The 20,218-nt window shown below is 35.0% G+C and overlaps 4 protein-coding genes across 6 annotated transcripts; all 4 read left to right on the plus strand.

The window, feature by feature from the left end:
* Positions 1 to 1,167: 1,167 nt before the first annotated feature.
* LOC108811955 (E3 SUMO-protein ligase SIZ1) lies at positions 1,168 to 7,809 on the plus strand. 2 transcript variants are annotated; one of them, XM_018584082.2, is made up of 18 exons: positions 1,168 to 1,555; positions 2,027 to 2,108; positions 2,379 to 2,421; positions 2,541 to 2,613; positions 2,706 to 2,868; positions 2,993 to 3,123; positions 3,355 to 3,423; positions 3,770 to 3,857; positions 3,943 to 4,018; positions 4,249 to 4,322; positions 4,441 to 4,548; positions 4,778 to 4,939; positions 5,030 to 5,134; positions 5,218 to 5,298; positions 5,384 to 6,566; positions 6,719 to 6,813; positions 6,989 to 7,077; positions 7,152 to 7,809. In XM_018584082.2, the coding sequence occupies exons 2-17, from the start codon at positions 2,064 to 2,066 to the stop codon at positions 7,034 to 7,036; spliced, it is 2,544 nt and encodes an 847-aa protein (XP_018439584.2). In that variant the 5' UTR covers positions 1,168 to 1,555; positions 2,027 to 2,063; the 3' UTR covers positions 7,037 to 7,077; positions 7,152 to 7,809. The 2 variants fall into 2 exon arrangements, with proteins under 2 accessions (XP_018439584.2, XP_056845590.1); XM_056989610.1 differs by having other exon boundaries at positions 1,169 to 1,555; positions 2,027 to 2,103; positions 2,375 to 2,421.
* LOC108811957 (isovaleryl-CoA dehydrogenase, mitochondrial) lies at positions 7,672 to 10,543 on the plus strand. The gene is made up of 15 exons (XM_018584084.2): positions 7,672 to 7,806; positions 7,922 to 8,005; positions 8,074 to 8,131; positions 8,222 to 8,346; positions 8,435 to 8,479; positions 8,634 to 8,682; positions 8,776 to 8,885; positions 9,010 to 9,086; positions 9,148 to 9,198; positions 9,285 to 9,349; positions 9,565 to 9,719; positions 9,795 to 9,835; positions 9,918 to 9,972; positions 10,074 to 10,130; positions 10,254 to 10,543. The coding sequence occupies exons 1-15, from the start codon at positions 7,690 to 7,692 to the stop codon at positions 10,398 to 10,400; spliced, it is 1,236 nt and encodes a 411-aa protein (XP_018439586.1). The 5' UTR covers positions 7,672 to 7,689; the 3' UTR covers positions 10,401 to 10,543.
* A 120-nt stretch (positions 10,544 to 10,663) lies between these two features.
* Positions 10,664 to 13,381, plus strand: LOC108810281 (syntaxin-72). Its single transcript, XM_056989611.1, has 8 exons — positions 10,664 to 11,608; positions 11,694 to 11,819; positions 12,066 to 12,225; positions 12,316 to 12,542; positions 12,618 to 12,662; positions 12,766 to 12,828; positions 12,944 to 13,020; positions 13,112 to 13,381. Exons 1-8 carry the CDS (start codon positions 11,453 to 11,455, stop codon positions 13,122 to 13,124), a joined length of 867 nt encoding a protein of 288 aa, XP_056845591.1. The 5' UTR covers positions 10,664 to 11,452; the 3' UTR covers positions 13,125 to 13,381.
* A 3,394-nt stretch (positions 13,382 to 16,775) lies between these two features.
* Positions 16,776 to 19,028, plus strand: LOC108805739 (zinc finger protein BALDIBIS). Of its 2 annotated transcripts, none has more exons than XM_018577674.2 (4): positions 16,776 to 17,119; positions 17,261 to 17,660; positions 17,819 to 18,624; positions 18,697 to 19,028. In XM_018577674.2, the coding sequence occupies exons 1-4, from the start codon at positions 16,984 to 16,986 to the stop codon at positions 18,702 to 18,704; spliced, it is 1,350 nt and encodes a 449-aa protein (XP_018433176.1). In that variant the 5' UTR covers positions 16,776 to 16,983; the 3' UTR covers positions 18,705 to 19,028. The 2 variants fall into 2 exon arrangements, with proteins under 2 accessions (XP_018433176.1, XP_018433175.1); XM_018577673.2 differs by having other exon boundaries at positions 16,778 to 17,128.
* The last annotated feature ends 1,190 nt before the right edge of the window (positions 19,029 to 20,218 follow it).

A 20,218-nucleotide genomic window follows, 5' to 3' on the forward strand; every position in this document is an offset into this window, starting at 1 on the left:
TTTCAAATTATAAAAAGAAAATTTGAAAAAGAAAATACAAAAAATTTCCAAAAAAAATAAAAAATTTAAAAAATTTCGAATTTGAAAAGATATAATTCTAAACTATAGAAAATATTATATTTTTTTCTTTTATATATTTAGAGTATAAGAGTCTTTTGACCTGTTAAATAAAACATTTTGATCATTTTCATTTTTGGTGTGCTATTTATGTGACAAAATCATAGAAAATAATATTTAGGATAATTGCCCTTAATATATTTTGCATGTAATAAAAAACTATATAAATAAAAAGGATAACTATAAAAGTAAGAAGAATCATTCGAAAGACAATGGACTTAAAAATATGGGTCTTTGTTCAATTGAGCTAAAATTTAAGGTCAAATGCAAACATAATTTCTTAATAATATTTTGCCAAAATATTTCAACATAATCCTTTAGCGTTCCAAAATTTACAAAAATAATATTATTGTTTATTTTTTATTTTTTGATAAATATTATAAACTATAAAATCCCTAAATATTTATATTTATTTACAAAATATCGTTATCATCAATTTCTTCAATCACCAAAACAACCAATTTGGAGCTTTAAAAGTTCAAACAATTAAATTGTGTCTATTATTTCCCTATTTTACACCAACTAAACTTTTTTCATTTTCTCTATATTTTCACTTGAAAATTCTACTAACTTTCATTTTAAAGAACACAACTTTTAATTAAAATTAAATTTGAAGTTATTTTTCTTTTTAAAGAACCATTTTCAAAATTTCAATTAAAGTTTTACAATTTTTGAAAACGAAGTTGCTTTAGAAATGTTTTTAGCACTGAACACTCCCACACACACACACACACACCCCAACCCCAAAAAAAGAAGAACAACTTAACACTTCCAAGAATATCTACATCGAAGTTTACTCAGAGAAGAACAAATTGAGTTTTGATTACTTTGATTCAATAATAAAAAACATATAAATTTGAACGAAAAAAAGAGAAAGCAACGACATACTTAAATGATTTCAAGTAAGTGGGTCTTGAATATAAACCGACTCGATGATCCAACGGCTTAAATGGTTTGACGTGGCAAGATCCCGAATACACAAGACCATACTAGAAAGTAAACACCATACGAACGCTTCTCCGAGAGAGAGAAAAGAAAGACGGAAGTTAGGTGAAGTGTTTTGGTTCGTCCTCGTGTACGTGCGCACACTGGAACTTAACCCGGACGTATTGCCCGTAAACTAAACCGGATTTGATAATTGGCGTTCGGTCCGGTTCCAATCGATTTATCGAAATCTCGGATGATTTGATAGGGGCAGTATCCGATCCTGGGTATTTGTTCTTCGTCATTTGCTGGATTTTAGGGGAAATTGATTTCGGATTTGAATGATCGGTTCTTGTTTGATTTCATGTGGTTGGTTAGATCGGCTGCTGTGTGGAGACTCTATGCTGTGAAAATCTCCGGCTTTGGTTCTAGTTTTCGGGCTGTGTGATTTGAATTGAGCTGCTACTGCTGCTGCTTCTCGTTTTAAGAGATGGATTTGGTTGCTAGTTGCAAGGTATTGGTTTGATTATTGCTTAATCATTTGAAAATGCTTGAGCAGAGGTTTCAAAGCGCTTTTGGTTTAGTAGTGATCGGCCTGTAGATTGATTTGCTATGCTACTGAGTAGAAACTGTTGCTTTTAGAAGGTTTACTTTGGTTATATGACTTGTTCTTTGTTTATTGATGATGATATTTGATGATGATGGGTGGTTCATTGAGCAGATAATGCTATTGTTGATTCCACTGATGGTTATTGTATTGGCGCAGCAGTGACTTGCTTGAGATTAAGATCCAGTGTTTGTTCGTCTGTGTGTGTGTTTTATCTTTGTTTTAGTCGATCTCAGAGTCTAAAACTTTGCAGGGAAAACATGGTTCATGGCTTTTGCAGTCAATGTTTTGTTTTCATCTTTGTTTAATTAAGCCTAAAGTTTATTTTTTGATATATATATATATATATATATATATATATATCTGATATGTTTTCAGGAGAAACTTGCATATTTCCGGATAAAAGAGCTCAAGGATGTGCTCACTAAGCTGGGACTTTCTAAACAGGGAAAAAAAGCAGGTATGTATAAACTTTGCTGCCAGTCTTGCAATAGAGTTGTGGTCGGAAGTAACTCCGTAATTGATCATCTATGTTTGGGCTGTATAGTTATACTTTTTTCTCCATTTAGGATTTATTATTTGTCATAAATTGTGACAGTTGTTGATACTGAATTCCTAGCGTATCTATCTACTTAAAAAGGAGGGTTATCTTCATGGCCTCATAAGCTTAATTTGGGGTTCCAGTTTGGATTGTCGTTGTTCTGATTTGTTTGGCATTTCGCTTGTGCAGGACCTTGTTGAGAGGATCTTCGCCATTCTTTCCGATGAGAAAGGTATTTTTGGGTGCCCATTGTTTACTTGTTCATGTCTAACTGTGATCAAGATAAAGTTCAGTGCTGGTGCACTATCTTCTGATAAGCATTTGTCTCCACTACTTACTGTTTACTTACAGCCGCCAGGTTGGGCTCTAAAAAGGAGGCTGTGGCCAGGGAAAAAGTTGCAAAACTAGTAAACGATGCATACAGGTGAGTGCTTGCTTTAGCCACGGATCTCTTATTGCAATTTTTCTCTTGTGCACAGTGATCGACTTTTCTTTCCACCGTTGTCTTTCCCACAGGAGAATGCAAGCATCTGGGGCGAGTGACTCGCCATCAAAAGGACAAGTAAGTTCAGACATCAGTAATGTGAAAGCTAAGGAAGAGCTCGAAGATTCCTTTCAACCAGATGTTAAAGTTCGGTGTATTTGTGGAAGCTCACTGGAAACAGAGTCAATGATACAGGTAGGTCTATGACACAGATGTTTTATCGAACTCTTGGTTGAGTTAGCAGTAGCTCTTGGTATTTTATGGTTCAGTAAAATTTTGGTGATACCGTCTGGATTCAGTTATGATTTGTAATTTTCAGTGCGAGGATCCGAGATGCCATGTCTGGGAACATGTTGGGTGTGTTATTATCCCGGAGAAGCCTATGGGAGGAAATCCACCTCTTCCTGATTCATTTTACTGTGAAATATGCAGACTTACCCGAGCTGACCCGTAAGATGCTCCCGAACATTCCCTTTTCTCCTGACTGTTAATCTCTATATCGCTTTGATACATACAATTCTGTTCAGCTTGTTAGATTTTCCTCATTTGTTTCTTTGTTCATGTGTCCACCACTGAAGAAAATGCTAACTTCGTTGCAAAATTGGAACGTGATCTTTAGGTTAACCAGATTATGATTTGTTAGCTTATTTGTGTCTGTTTTACGTGGTCTATAATGCGCAGGTTTTGGCTCACGGTGGCACATCGATTGTTTCCAGTGAGATTGACTGCTACGAACATCCCAACTGATGGGTAAGTATACCGAACTTTATAATCCATGCTTGTTATATAGATTTATGTACTTCCACCCATTCTCAAAAGTATAATTAGTAGCACTTCTTAGCATGGAAAGCTGATGAACTTTCTGCTATGTTTATGTATTGCAAGTATATTTTTTTCCTGTCTAGGAATCAAGCGTAAGATTTCAATTGAGGGATGGGGCGAAACGTAGTCACTTAGCTTTTGAGATGAACTTATCTTCATCCTAATATTTAGAAGAAAAAAAAGAAACGTAGCTGTCTCCTAGACAGATTCACAATCCTGCGTAAACTTTATGTTGATGTTTGTTGTTTCCTTTAATACTCTGCAAATTTTTCAGTACAAACCCAATGCAGAGTGTGGACAAGACATTTCAAATAACTAGAACAGACAAGGACTTATTGGTGAAACAGGAGTACGATGTTCAGGTTATTGCCTTTACTAGTAGGTTAGATATTTAACTTTATATATGCATATTTTCCTAATTGGATGTGCATTCTGCTTTGTTTGTAGGCGTGGTGTATGCTTTTGAATGACAAAGTTCTGTTTAGGATGCAATGGCCTCAATACGCTGATCTGCAAGTCAATGGTATGCAAGTTAAATTCACAGCTTAGGTTTGATAGTTAACTAATTGTGTTTTATCAGCATCTTCTTAGTAAACTGAGTAACATGGGTTTCAAACACAATCATACATGTATATTAATCACTGGGATAAATTTTCTTTAAAAATCTATTAACTTTGCTGGTGTTGTAAAACTAGTATATTTGTTCTATGCTAGCTGATATGGGGTTCATGTTAAATCGTTACCATCCTATAGGTGTACCTTTTCGTGCTATCAACCGACCTGGGTCACAGCTTCTTGGGGCCAATGGCCGTGATGATGGACCTATCGTAAGTTTTTCATCCTGATCAGCAACATTTCTTTATTTTTATATATGACTGTGCTATCTTAAAGATTAGACTCTCGCAATTCGTTATGTACTAAGCTCACATCGTATTTTCTTCGCAGATTACACCTTGTATTAGGGATGGAATTAACAAGATTTCCTTGAGTGGATGCGACTCCCGCAGTTTTTGTTTGGGTGTAAGACTTGTGAAGCGAAGGAGTCTGCAACAGGTACTTATATTTACTGCATGAGTGAAAGGGAAAAAAGAACTTCAATTAACTAAAAAAATATAGCCATTACTTGATTCAAAAATGACACCGTGCTAGTAGAAATCAGAAAATTGTCCTTGAAAGGAAATGTGCTAAAGTTTTTATCCATTACCATATCTATTATTTTTCGATTCTCAGAACATTGGCTACTTGTGCTTGTCTTTTTAATTATATCTTATTTTTCATTTAGGTCTTAAATATGATTCCAGAGGAGGCTAAAGGCGAGCCTTTTGAAGTTGCTCTTGCGCGAGTGCGTAGGTGCATTGGAGGTGCACCTGGAAATGATAATGCCGACAGTGATAGTGACATAGAGGTCGTTGCTGATTTCTTTGGTGTTAATCTTCGGTGTCCTGTAAGTAATTTTTTGCTTATTTTGAATAAGCTGTTGTAATCACTTAATTTGTTGTTTATCTTATTAAGTCGTTTCTGATTGTGTCATTAGATGAGCGGTTCTAGGATGAAAGTTGCTGGGAGATTCAAACCCTGTCTACACATGGGATGTTTTGACCTTGAGGTGTTTGTGGAGCTGAATCAACGTTCCAGAAAGGCAGGTATTTTATCATAGTCTACATAATTAGGTTGTTCCTATTGTTTACTGATTTTTATCTGTTATGTGGTTTGGAAATGCAGTGGCAGTGTCCTATTTGTCTGAAGAATTACTCTCTGGAGCATATAATCGTGGACCCTTATTTTAACCGAATCACATCAAAGGTACATTTTCATTGGTATTAGAATTCTTAATTTTTATCAGTAAATGAATCTAGCAAATTTATAAAGACGTCTTCCTTCTTGGCAGATGAGACATCTTGATGAAGAGTTGACTGAGATTGAAATGAAACCTGATGGTTCTTGGCGTGGGAAGTTCAAAAATGAGAGCGAGCGCAGGGATTTAGGGGTGCTTTCACAATGGCACAAACCTGATGGTAGCCTCTTGCCCATGGTTGATGAGATTAAACCCAAGTTTGAAATGCAAACACCAGTTAAACAAGAAGGTTGCTCAGATGGTCCAACCCCTTTAAAACTTGGAATAAGAAAGAATCTCAATGGCATTTGGGAAGTCAGCAAACCTAATAATAATGGTTTATCTTCTAGTAATAGGCAAGAGAAGCTTGGGTACCGGGAGTTAAATGTTATACCAATGAGTAGTAGTGCCACTGGAAGTGGTAAAGATGGTGATGACCCTAGTGTAAACCAGGATGCTGTAGGAAGCTTTGATTTTGGAAACAGCGGGATGGAACTTGACTCTCTCTCCATGAATGTAGATTCAGTCTATAAATTTCCTGACAGTAATCATCAACCGCCACCAGCCAGTAATAATGACGTTATCGTTCTAAGTGATTCCGACGAAGAAGATGATGTTGTAATCACCGCAGGACCTGCCTACAATGAGAATCAGGCTGATGGCGGGGTAAATTTCCCATTTGGTATCACTAACTCCTATAATGAAGATCATCAGGTAGTTGCTGGAGGCAATTCCGGCTTGGGTCTTTTCACAAACGATGATGATGATTATGATATGCGCCTTTGGCAGTTGTCTTCAGATGCCCAAGGAGGCCCGGGGTTCCAACTATTTGGATCTGATGTTGATGCATCAGATGGTTTAGCCAATTTGCAGCCTGGTCCACTGAACTGTGATCCTACAATAAATAGTGGTTACTCGATGGCTCCAGGTACGTCTACTCCTATGGTTCCAGAGTCGGTTGGAAGATCCGAAGCAGATGCAAACGGTGGACTATTCGACAATCCAATGGCATTTAGTAGAGACGACCCCTCGCTTCAGATATTTCTGCCAACAAGGCCAGAGACATCAGCTCAATCGGATTTTAGAAATGAGGCTGGGATGTCAAACGGAGTCAACAATGATGATTGGATCTCTCTGAGGCTTGGTGATCATGGTGAGACGGTAGGTGCCAATGGGATTAACGAAAGCAATATAGTATCAACGAGAGATGGTGCTTTGGATACTTTGTCAGAGACTGGTTCGTTCCCTCTACAGAAACTGATTTTTTTTTTGGTTCCTGATGCGTCCTTATTGTGCTTATACCGAATTTGTACTGTTGCATTAATAGGAAAGGACATAGTATTAACGGCTATTTGTTACTGACTGTATTAATTGCTTGCTTACTTGCAGCATCGTTGCTTCTGGGGATGAGTGACAAAAAACAAGAGAAGGCAAGTAAACAACGATCAGAGAGTCCGTTTTCATTTCCTCGCCAGAAGCGTTCAGTAAGACCTCGGCTGTATCTGTCGATTGACTCAGACTCAGAATGATGTGATTTGTGTGTTTGGATGAGAGTACCACTGTATCTATAGCCTCGTCGACTTGTTTCTGTTTTTTTTTTTCTTTCTGGCGGTATGATTTGGTGTTGCTTTGATTCTTTTTATATACGCATATGCACAGAACAGTGAGATGGATCATGACAGCCAGAGTTTGGGAATATTTGCTTGATTCTCTCCTCTGTGCTTGGAACCTTGAGGCTCTCATGCAAGGTAGAAAAAGCAAATCTAAGTTGTTGACATCTCCAAACCTACTGAAATAATGAACTTCTCTGTGTGGTTTGCAGGTTGTTATATGGAAAGGAGAAGACATGTTTACATAAGTTAGTGAAACTTTGAAGGAGACTTGTGATATGGGGTGTATTGTATGTATTTTCAAAAGGGTTTGTCGTGTTTCTTTTTGGGGTTAACAGTTACTCAGAAAGCTGATCTAAAATGACATGGGCCAAAGTGAGAAACAGCATATGTAAATCCAAATTATATTTTGTTTGTATAATATAAGGAAAAAAAAGTCAGATCTTGTTCATTTTGGAAAAGGCAAATATTATATAGTGTTTTGGCAGGCACTGAGATGGACAATGGATGGGTTAGGAGGGGGAAGAGTAACAAAGAGGATCACGGAGCCTTATGGACGATGACTCATTGCTCACATCTCTTTTTATATATTTCCATCCTTATCACCAGTTCTTCTCCTTTTGTGTGCCATTATTGGAGCATCCATCCGTATTCTTCTTCTTCTAATAAAAAGCCAAAAAGAAAGCATTTTGTGATATCATTTTACAAACTACTTACGTTGGATCTTTCTTCTTCAACTGTGCCGCGAAGATGCAGAGGCTTTTAGCTGCCAGATCGACTCTTGGTAACGCCGTCAAGACGCGGAGGAGGCAGCACTTATCGTCTCTCTCTTCTTCTTCTCTCCTCTTTGACGAAACTCAGCTTCAGGTTCTTTCTTTCTCTAAAATCAGTTTGGTGGGATAAAGTTGTTCCTTTAAAAAGAAAACTGTGATTATTTACTAGTGATTGTGCTCCTCCTTTTTTATCATATTGTAAACTGCAGTTTAAAGAAAGTGTGTCCAAGTTTGCACAAGATGTTATCGCTCCTCACGCCGAAATCATCGATAAAACAAATTCATTTCCAAAGGTCAATTCTTTCACACTCTTTCTTAACATTTCCATTCCCAAAATCTAATCTTTTTTTTTCTGAAATAGAATGTAAACTTATGGAAGCTAATGGGTGAGTTCAATCTCCATGGAATCACTGCGCCAGGTAACATGTCTCTCTCTCTGTCCCTAGTACCACTTGAATTGATCAATAAACTATTAGCTCTATCTCAATCATGTTGTTGTTGGCCTGCAGAGGAATACGGAGGTCTAGGTCTTGGTTACTTGTATCACTGTATAGCAATGGAGGAAATCAGTCGGGCCTCCGGCTCAGTTGCTCTCTCTTACGGTGCCCATTCCAACCTTTGCATCAATCAATTGGTATTATTAGTACATTACCATGTTATGTTTTGCAATTATCTGAGGGTGAGTTTTTTTATTAAGCCAACATTTATCACTACTTTTACAGGTGCGGAATGGAAATACAGCACAAAAGCACAAGTATTTGCCCAAGGTACGGTTTAATAATGGTTTATTTGCAAATCAACACCCCTTTTAGAAAACTAATGATTATGAATGGAATCGAGACTGATATTTGACTTTTTGAATAGTTTGACCTTTCTTTCGTTAAGAGTGTAGCTAACTATTAGCTTCTGTTGTTTATGAAGCTGATCAGTGGAGAGCATGTTGGTGCTCTTGCGATGAGTGAACCCAATGGTAATAACATACACGTATCCTTTGGATGAAGATGTTAAGAGAGCACAAACACCCCTTTTAAGTAAACGCTTTATTCTGATTTTTCTGTTACAGCCGGTTCGGATGTTGTCAGCATGAAATGCAAGGCTGATAAAGTAGATGGTGGCTACGTAATAAATGGCAACAAGATGTGGTGCACTAATGGTCCCTCTGCTCAAACACTGGTATAATGTAGTTCTGCTTAACTTCTGAAATTGATTTTTCTTTTTTCTTTGGTTTAATGGCATACGTAATTTCTGTTATCTAGTTAACTTTTTTCTACCTTTTTTTTTCTTTTGGTTGAATCAGATTGTTTACGCCAAAACTGATACAAAAGCAGGCTCTAAAGGGATCACAGCTTTCGTTATAGAGAAGGGAATGGCCGGGTATGGCTTTTTTTTTTTAAACTCAGTCTTCTTAAAATAATCTATTTCTCTGGCTTTGCAGATTCAGCACTGCTCAGAAATTGGACAAACTGGGAATGCGGGGAAGCGACACGTAATTCCCCCTCCGTTTAAATTTAAAAGTCCTTTTCTCTTTGCTTCTTTTTGTTTCTCTTATATTTGTTTCTCTCGTCTGAGCAGGTGTGAGCTTGTTTTTGAGAATTGCTTTGTTCCGGAAGAAAACATTCTTGGCAAGGAAGGAAAAGGTTTTGATTGCTACAATTTCATCGTTTTACTCTGATTCTCTTAGGTTGATAGATTAGTTGCATTCCATTGTCTTTTTTCTTTTCTGATGATCTAATATTCAGACATATTCGAAAAATACATGACTATATATACACACACACTTTGTAAGTTCCATAAGGGGTGGAGGCTACTATTTATACTTGGTTTGATGTACATATTGGTCTTGTACGTGCAGGAGTGTATGTTCTGATGTCAGGTCTTGATTTGGAGAGACTTGTTTTAGCAGCTGGGCCCTTGGGGATCATGCAGGCATCCCTCGACATTGTACTTCCCTATATTCGCCAGAGAGAACAGTTTGGTCGTCCAGTTGGGGAGTTCCAGTTTATACAGGTTGATCTTAATCATCCATTCACATTATCGTTTATGTGAATATGTCTCGAGATTCTTACTGTTGTATGATTTCAGGGTAAAGTTGCTGACATGTACACTGCATTACAGTCTTCAAGGTAGTTGAATTGTCTCAAACAACTCTGGATTTTGTTTTGTTCATACAGCCAAAATATTTAGATTCCGACTTTGGCATCTCAGGTCATACGTCTACTCTGTTGCTAGGGAGTGTGACAATGGGAAAGTTGACCCAAAGGTGAATTGATAATGAATGATTCTTCTCGTTTTCTATATTTTTTTCCTTAAAATCTTCAGTATGTATTCTAATAGCCTACTTGTGTGTTATTCTTCTTCTAGGATTGTGCCGGAACTATTCTTTGTGCAGCAGAAAGAGCAACACAGGTTGCTTTACAGGTCAATCACTCTTACTCTCTTTACTTTATTTTATACCTGTCATCCATGTCTACTTCTTGAACGTTGAGTATATGTTTTACCATTCTTGTAAAATTCTTAAGAGATTTTGGTTTGAGGATGCAGGCGATACAATGTTTAGGCGGAAACGGATACATCAACGAGTATGCAACGGGACGCCTTCTGAGAGATGCAAAGCTATATGAGATCGGTGCTGGTACAAGCGAGATCAGAAGGATGGTCATTGGTCGCGAGCTTTTCAAAGAACAGTAGAGATAACTTAAAGTCTCTTTTTATCTTTGCCAAAGGTGGTAACATAACAATGCGACATTGTCATTTTGTACAAACAGTACAAATATGTATAATGTAAAATGTCATCAGTAGTTTCTCAATAAGAAAATGGCTTCAAACTGTTCTTTCTAGATACCATCATATAATTTCATATTACTTGCACTCCCTAATCAATAATATTACACAAGCTCTAGACTTCTAAATTAACTCTGCATTCATTTCGTTAATTACGGTCTCTTCCTTCCTTTCCTTCAATTCTATCACCTTTCTGTTTGCTCTGTATTGATATTGTTTGTAACGTTAGTGGTTGACAACCACTGTTTGTCTACCCGAAAACACCTGAAAAAAGAAGCTTCTGCCTCATTCTGGCGAGAGTCGATAGCTTTTTTTGGGCTGTCCACCGGACATGCAGATCATGAGAATTAGATATCCATGTCACATAAGCGGACAAATCTAAGGTGCTAAGTTTCGAATTCAGAGTGTTTAGCACATTTCCAATCTCGGTTTACTACTCGACTATGTTTGTATGGTTAAGACGACTGTTGTTGCATTTGATATGTTCTGAATTCGAGTTTGTTACATCATTTATATAACAGTGATATTGGTTATAGGTAATCAGTTAGAACTATAGATGTTTAAGCGTTGGACTTCAGCACAATGAGATGTTAGTCTATGTACAACTACTATTTAGAGCAAGAAGATGAAATAAAGCCAATCCGACCGTCAGAATCATGTAGAGAAAATGATTAGATGGGGCAAAGTAACTTAACAGCGAATCCATCACGTATTTCTCAACTCTATAATTAGGGTTTGCTATATTTAGTTTTTTTTTTTAGTTCAGAAAAACTGTACCAAAAAAGAAGAAATTCAAATCCAACTATTATTATTCGAAGCCGACGTTTACGCTCCACGCCTCATTTCTGGAGTGCAAATAGGGTCCAAAAATGGTGAAAGAAGAGGTTGAGAGGGTGACAAACAACAAGCAAAAATAAGCAGGGACATTATAGAAGAAGAAGAAAAAGAATAAGGGAGAGATGACGGTCATAAATATTATCTTCAGAGTCGATGAGATATGCAAGAAGTACGACAAGTACGACGTCGACAAGCAGCGTGAGCTCGGCGCTTCCGGAGACGATGCCTTCTCCCGTCTCTTCAACTCCATTGATACCGATATTGAATCGGTTGTACATGTTCGTCTCTTAATCTATTCTCTCTCTTTTGAAACCCTACGTACATTCTTATTAGTAACGTTTCTAAATTTATATCCTAATGTAGAAAGCGGAGTTGGCATCAACAGAGAGCAACAGAGCTGCAGCTGTGGCCTTGAATGCTGAGGTTCGAAGGACAAAAGCTCGTTTAGCTGAAGATGTTGTTAAACTGCAGAAACTCGCCGTTAAAAAGGTTAAAACATAATTGTTTTTATATAGAGTCAAGACAAGGGCCGAATCTGAGATTTCAAACGTACAAATATTTTTAAAAAAGTTGTACTAAATTTTCTTTTTATAATTTTGAGAGTCTATATCTAAGTATATAACCTTCAAAAATTTTGTGGGCCAAAACTAATGTCAGGACGTGCCCGGATCCGGACATGGTCAAGACAGAATATCGATTGGTTGAGATCAAAATTTGGATTATATATATATACAGGTCAAAGGGCTCACAAAAGAGGAACGAGAGTCCCGATGTGATCTAGTTATCGCGCTAGCCGATAGGATTCAAGTGATACCTGACGGACATGAAAGACAATCTAATAATGAATGGGGAGGTGCTTCTGCCCCCAACAAGAACATCAAGTTTGATATATCTGGTAAATCGGCTTTCCAGATTACTCCTTAACTCAAGATTCTGTAAACAATAAAAATATGAATAATATTTTTTTTTTCTTGTTAACCATCAGAGGAAGACATGGATGACGGGTTTTTCCAGCAAACTGAAGAATCCAGCCAGTTTCGACAAGAATATGAAATGAGAAAAAAGAAGCAGGCATGTAAAAAATACATTCATCTAACTTTTTTTAATTTGACAACAAGGTTTCAGATTAACGTTTTTCTTCAGGACGAGGGCCTTGATGTTATATCAGAAGGTTTGGACGCACTGAAGAACTTAGCACGTGACATGAACGAGGTTTGTTGTTTTCTCATATGCCCAAATTATATAGTTTTTTTGTCCGGTGGAGATTTACATTTTCTTTTGTTTCAGGAACTTGACAAGCAAGTCCCATTGATGGATGAAATGGAAACAAAGGTGAGATTCGTTTAACTATATATCGTCATTTTTCGACCCTCATTAGTCGTCAGTTGAAGAAAATGCTAGCTAGACATGTAATTTATGCATATGGTTGTCTTAGGTTGATGGAGCAACTTCGGATTTGAAGAACACCAATGTTCGGCTCAAGCAACAGCTTGTAAAGGTAAACAAAAGAAAACTAACCAAGAATCTGTTTCTCAATATTTTTAATCAACATGCTGATTGTTATTGTCATTGATCGTAAGCAACTCTTTGCTAAAATTGGTTGGGAATTTCAGATGAGATCGAGCCGCAACTTCTGCATCGACATTATTCTTCTCTGTGTGGTCCTTGGAATCATCTCTTACATCTATAAGTAAGCCAATGTTTCAATTCCACTCTCTACCTTTTGTTCACCTCCAAAATTGTTACTCTAACAAGTGGAACATTGACGTTGTTCATCGCAGTGCCCTGAGCTAAAGTTGGAGAGGGCAGCTACCGGATATTCTCATTGCCATTGTCAAGCCTATGGTAACTTCTTACCAAAGTAATAATAGTCATTTCCTGGAGAGCAAGCAAACAAGTTATTTTCACAAGCTTTTACCATTTGTATACAGTTTTAAGGAATTATTCTTGGCAAGAAATAATACATATGCACAAGGTTCGCTGTTGTAGTTGTGTTTGTTTTGTTGGGCGATTTATTTTGTTGAATCAGAATGTTTTAGCGTTTCCAAGTATCATAAATTTGTAAGAAAATGGAAGTAAACGTTTGTGGGCACTGCATAGTTGAAAAGCTGTAATTTGGAAGAAAAACAAATGATTTGACCATGAATATGGCTACTCATAACTTAACTGAAAATCTTATGAAACATTTCCTAATTTAAATAACAAGTTCTTGGATAAACACAACTAACTTTTTTTTGTAGAAAAAAACAAAGCTAAATTAAGTAAAATCACAAAAATAAAAATAAAGTAGAGATAAAGAAAAAGAGTATGAAACCAAAACAAAAATGAAATACTGTTTTAATGGAATAATTCACAAATTCCCTAATTTCAAAACACCAAATTCTTGATAATTGAACCCTTTATCTGGATATACAAATGATCCCCAAAACATTTGATATCTGTGTGGTCATACAAATTTAGTATCGTGGGGAATTACTTATAGTTTTCCAAAGTTCGCCTACCATTAAATTGCCCCATGTGGTTGTCTATATTCCAGCTGAATCAATCGGCATTCACTTGTTCACTTGTCTTACAAAGAGGTATATATAAAGCCCACATACAACACAAGAAAACGAACAATTCCTTCAACGCATACATTTAATACTAGCAACATATTATTATATACTAACATCACATAATTATTTATTATTCTACTAAACCATGTCCATATTTTAACTACTTTTACACATTTGACCCCAAAAATCTATAGGGTCTGAATCAGTGTTTTCAGAATTGGTCCAATCATTATACCGGGTTCGACCATGAACCGAACATAAAACCGGATTAAATTTTAAAATAATCAGACCATAAGAAAACCATTAAAACTATCATAATCGATGAACCTGATGAATAAACTAACTAATCAAGATTCAATATTTATTTTAAAATTTAAACATATTTTGCTCTTCTCTTTAAAATTTTACACTTTTAAATTTTATGTATATTATAAATTATAAAATAATTAAAATATGTGGCACAGAACTTTAATACAGAAAATTATGATGTAAAAAGTTAAATAATTAAATAATAAAATATAATAAATAAGTTTTCTTAAGATTTCTAAGCTGGTTTCGTTAATTCAAGTTATTTCTTCGAATACATAAATAAGATTCAAATACTAAAGAAAAAATGTTTGATAGTTTTTATTTTATTTTATAAATATCTTCGATAAAATTAAATTGAATAAGTTTACTTTATTTATTATTACTATTTCTACTAAAAAATAAAATATAATACATAAAGGTTTTTATATCAAAATATCATTGATTTTTTAATTGATTTACCATATCAGTTTTCTTTTAACTTAGAAAACTGCAATTATAAATATTTAATGATGATTTATACGGTTAAAATTGTATTGATTGAATACAATTTAACATAAAAGAATAAACCTAGGAAAAATTATTTGTACAGTATATCTATAACATTTCATTTGCTTTTGAAGAAAGTGGTGGATAAATATTTATAAAATTATTAATTATTTAGGAAGTAATACACTTATAAACCTTTATCGTACCATATTATAAATAAAAATACAGTAAAAATCTGAAGTAAATATTATTCTATTAGATTATAACAAAAGAAATTGATATTCATCATAAACTAGACAAATGGCTTCTAAATCAGCAAAAACTATATATTATATGCTGTTCAGCAACATTTATCATTATTATAATTATTTTGATCAATATTAATTTTGGTTTAAGTTTAATATTTCATGTAAATTGTTTATAAAATCTTTAGTCAAAGTCGAAGTGGCCAAATTTTCAAATTGATATATACACACAACGTACAATTTTGAAGTTGAAATAGACCATTAATTAAGTGGACCCTAGTTTATATGTTTATACATGAATTCACCGGATAAAATGCAATAAAGAAATATAAAAAATGCTTATACATATAATCAGATATGCCCTGCGATATTCTTTTTCAGTAATATCAGGATCGGGTTTGAATTTAGCCGGATAAAACATTGGCTTTGGTCCTTAAATATTTCAAAAAAGTCATAAAAGTATGCCTTCAAATTACGAAAACAATTTCTAAGCCCTCAAATTATGAAAAAAAAATTAAATTTTATTTTAAAAGAATGTTTAGAACCTCTAAAGTTCAAAAAAAAAAATGTTTAGAACCTCTAAATTCCGGCTCTGAGTAAAATCAAGCGAAGAATTTTATATCCGACCGAGAAAAATGTCTACTTCCCAAGCGGGAATCAAACCAGCTAGGAGGCTTTAAAACATTCAATATTAGAGGGTCCAAAAAATGCTGAATAAATCCACTCACATGAAAAATAAAATCCATGAAACTGAGTTTCTGTAGCACACAGCCACACAGGTTACTTTCAAATTGTTTCTCTTTTTTTTGGCAACAATTGTTTTACTCGAACAAAAAAAATGAAATATGAAGAGATACATCCTTACATAGACGACAAGATAAGGATACACTACAGCTCTATGCATGTATTTATACATTTCTACGTACACTTGACTGCTCGAGTATATATACTTAATACTTACGTTAAGTAGATGGGTATATAAGATGTAGAGATTGAGTGATACAGTTTGAGTCTATCGCTGACCGACTTGTAAGAGAGAACAGACGTATGAAGAGAGAGATTCCCTTGTCGCCAGCTTTCTTTTTGGTCTTATCCTATATGTCTCTTTGCAACAGCACAAGAGCTTACTATCAAAAATAATAAAAACAAAATTTCGTTTATTAAAAATTGTACCGACAGCGCACCTCCCAAATAAAAACAAAAGCTTCAATGAATTTTATTTTTGCAAAAACCCTTTTGAATCTTTCTTGGAAAGAATGTACATCCCATTTTTCAATCCATCAAAACAAACAAATGAAATATCTTTTTTTTTGCTAAACAAATGAAATATCTTGTTGTATTTTTGCGTAAAGTCTTGTGGGGTTTATATTAAGAAAACTAGTGATGAACGTTCGTCAATTTGATGTGAAATTTCTAGATATAAACAAACGAATTACTATCGTAGGATGAAGATCTGAAGGTAGCGTGTTCGATCATGCTCACCGCAGTATATTGTTTATTTAGCAACAAAAAGAGTAAAACTTATTTTAACATTTTACCAAAAAAGAAAAAAAAGAGTAAAAATTATTTTTACAATTTACCAAAAGAAAAGAGTAAAACCTTCTTTTATGCTTTGCACCAAATAAAAAAAAAGAAGAAAACTTTCTTATATGCTTATTGTATATAACTTAAGAAATAATACTTGAACGTCTTGTCAATTGTATACTCTATTACAAGTTACAACCGTAAGTTACAAGTTAAATATATATTTTCTAAGCTACAAATTAAGATATTTATTACATATTTCTGCGAATTTGGTTATTCAATAGAGTATATAACATATCGAATATATATAACTATATAAGTAGTTACATTCTTACTTGTTTTTTTCTTCATAACTCTCTCCGTCATCTTGCTTTCAGATTTTTTTTACTTGATTTAGTAGAGAACTATGAGACAGGCTAAAGAGTGTTTCGGTATATTTCTCCGTCCAACTGTTTTGTCTTCTTACTTCGAAACTCTCTCTACCTCTTTCTCTCTCTCTCTCTCTCTTCTCTCTTCTCTCTCAGCAAAACCAACATGATGATACCAGATGATCATCATCACCTCTCATTCCCCAGCTACGTCCTTCACCAAGAACCCATCACCGCGAATCCTAGCCCTAACCCTAATCCTACCACCTCAAACTCAAACAAAAGGAAAAGAAATCTCCCGGGTAATCCAGGCATGTGCAGTCAACTCAAATCTTGTACTTTGCATATTCCAATATATGTGTCTCTTGAACAATATAATTATTTCCTCTTTTTCATTTCTGGTATTAATTTGGTATTACTAAACATACAAAAAAAAAAAACAGATCCAGATGCAGAAGTCATCGCTCTATCGCCAAACTCGCTCATGACGACGAACAGATTCATATGCGAGATCTGCAACAAAGGATTTAAGAGAGACCAAAACCTTCAGCTTCACCGGAGAGGCCATAACCTTCCATGGAAGCTAAAGCAAAGGACTGACAAGGAGCAAGTGAAGAAGAAAGTCTACGTTTGTCCGGAGAAGACCTGTGTACACCACGACCCTTCTCGAGCCCTCGGGGACTTAACTGGGATCAAAAAGCATTTCAGCAGGAAACATGGAGAGAAGAAGTGGAAATGCGAGAAATGTTCCAAAAAATATGCTGTCATGTCAGATTGGAAAGCTCATAGCAAGATTTGTGGTACCAGAGAGTACAGATGTGACTGCGGTACCCTCTTTTCCAGGTAATTTTGCAACACCTTTTTGCGAAGTATAAATACTCTGGTTGCCTTGATAACTCTATAACAAACCTAATGATTAGTTTTAGTATCGACTGATTAGGATCTATGGTTACATGTATAACGTTATTGATTTAGTTTCTTTGATGAATAAAATGGAACAGAAAAGATAGTTTTATCACGCATAGAGCATTTTGTGACGCTTTAGCCGAAGAAAGTGCTAGATTCGCCTCAGTTCCACCAGCCGCAGCTGCATGTTTGAACAATGCCTCGGATGCGGAAGTCAATCTTGGAAACATCAAACCAAATCATCAGCAACGACTACCTGATCGTACATCTTCTCAACACGATCAACACGGTTTCAATATCAATCACAACAACATTAATGGCTTCACGAGACAATCCTCCACCAACCAGCTTCCTTTAGCAGCCAACGTTTTCGCATCATCATCATCATCGCCATCACCTCATAGTGCATCTGCTTTGCTTCAAAATCTATGGGAATTACAAGGACGACAATCATATCCGCAGTGGCTACTCAACGAAAACAACAACAACATTATACATAGTGGAATGCCCAATAATCAAGAAGATCATGACACTAAGGAGGGAATATTTAGTAATGGTTCTAATTTGTTTTCTTCGGAAGCACGCACCAATTACAACCAAAACGGTGGACAGGAAATGGGATCGATGTCAGCCACGGCATTGCTACAGAGGGCGACTCAAATGGGATCAAAGAGATCATCATCAAGCTCCAACAATGGCATGGCTTTTGGTCTAATGACTTCATCCATCTTCAACAACAAAGAAATGGAGAATAATATCAAAACTAAGGAAGTCGATGAAAGAGGCTTCACAAGAGACTTTCTTGGTGTGGCAAGTCAAAACCGTCCTCGGCCAATATTGATGGTCAACCATAATCTTCCAACCACAAACGACGGCACACCAACCACCGACATGAATCATAGTATGTTATACTTTCTTTATGAATAAAAAGAAATTGCAAGAATCCTCTGGTTAAGATATTTTCTAAATGCAGAAACATAAACTATTATCAAAATGACGAGGGGATACATCAAGCATGGCAGCACATTTTGAAGAAAATTGTGAAAGATGCTATTCTGACTCGGAACTCGAGGAGAATCTCTGGGTCAACTCGGTCCTGAACACTGGGTCCTCTCGCTTGACAAAGATAGCTGTTTGGGTCCCCTCCTGACCTCTGACCATGCATGCACAAGAAACCATACGCTATGTCTTTTTTTTAACTCACGCTATACGCTATGTCTTTTCTTATTCTTCCCTCTTTTTCCTTATAACTATTTCATGATTCTAATTTTGATAAACTCAAAAACGAGGGCCAGTGTTAAGTTATCCTAGAGCATCTCCACTCAAAACACCAAATTTGGTGTTGATATTACACCAAAATTAGTGTTTAGGTGACAAACGTTTTCTGTTATTTTTAACCATGATATCAAATATTACATTAAAGGTAATATATATTTGATGTTTTCTCTTTTAATAATTTTTATATTATTATTATTTGAAATTGATAAATAATTATTTTATCACACTCTCATATTATGTTTATTAAATTTTTGTAGTTATATGTTTATAAAATTTATTTACATATATTTTTTGGTTTAACAATATTATACATGTACTAATTTATTTTATATAAATACTATATTTAAAATTACAAAACATTAACTACGAAAGCACATAACCAAATAATATATATATATATATATATATATATATTAATAATATAGTAACATTATTCACTCTACACCAATGTGGGATGATGTTAATTTTAGTGTTTCACTGAAAATAAAATTACACCAAATTTGGTATTTTGGTGTCTCTTTTAGCTAGTTGTTAGTCTTTTATTTTCTGGTTGAGGTTAAACTTTTGAAAGTATATATTTTTTATCACAAGTAAATTTAAGAATTGCTACTTGAAATCTTTGGTTTTACCTGTCATTCTGATTTTATTTTTTTAATTGACCTGTGAATATCTTAGGTCTGTGAAAGAGCTTGATCTAATTTCCGAGGGATGGAACTAAAACTGTAAATAATGAGTTTATATCCTTCTAACCACATGTAGAACTAATAATTTCTCATTTGAAAAGAATTGATTTTTTATTTGGACTAACATAGCAACTTCTCATCCTGTGAAAATATTTTGCTTTTATATATAATGGATTATTTGAATTTTGAAGAATATCACATAAAAATTTTAAAAAATTAGAGCGTCTACACTTTAGAATATTGATACCCTAGTTTTTAATGGTCTTAGCACAAGTTACACATTTACCTTTGTTTTTAGCAAAAAAAAATTTATAAATACTTGCCGAGTTCTATTGTAAAATTCATTAATCTTTTTTCTCACTCAAAAACTTCTTTAAATTTTGTGATTCATTTGTTCGATTATGAACATTTTTTTGTTGCTAGGTAAGTGTTCCTGGACAACAAAACTTCTTAGTGGTTGTGGTGATCATATCCAGACTCTTGAGTGGGAATATCAAGCATTTCTGTTAACACCTTTTTGCGACCCTTTAATCC

Source organism: Raphanus sativus, chromosome 6 (genome assembly GCF_000801105.2).
Source record: "Raphanus sativus cultivar WK10039 chromosome 6, ASM80110v3, whole genome shotgun sequence".
In the NCBI taxonomy this organism is placed as follows: domain Eukaryota; kingdom Viridiplantae; phylum Streptophyta; class Magnoliopsida; order Brassicales; family Brassicaceae; genus Raphanus; species Raphanus sativus.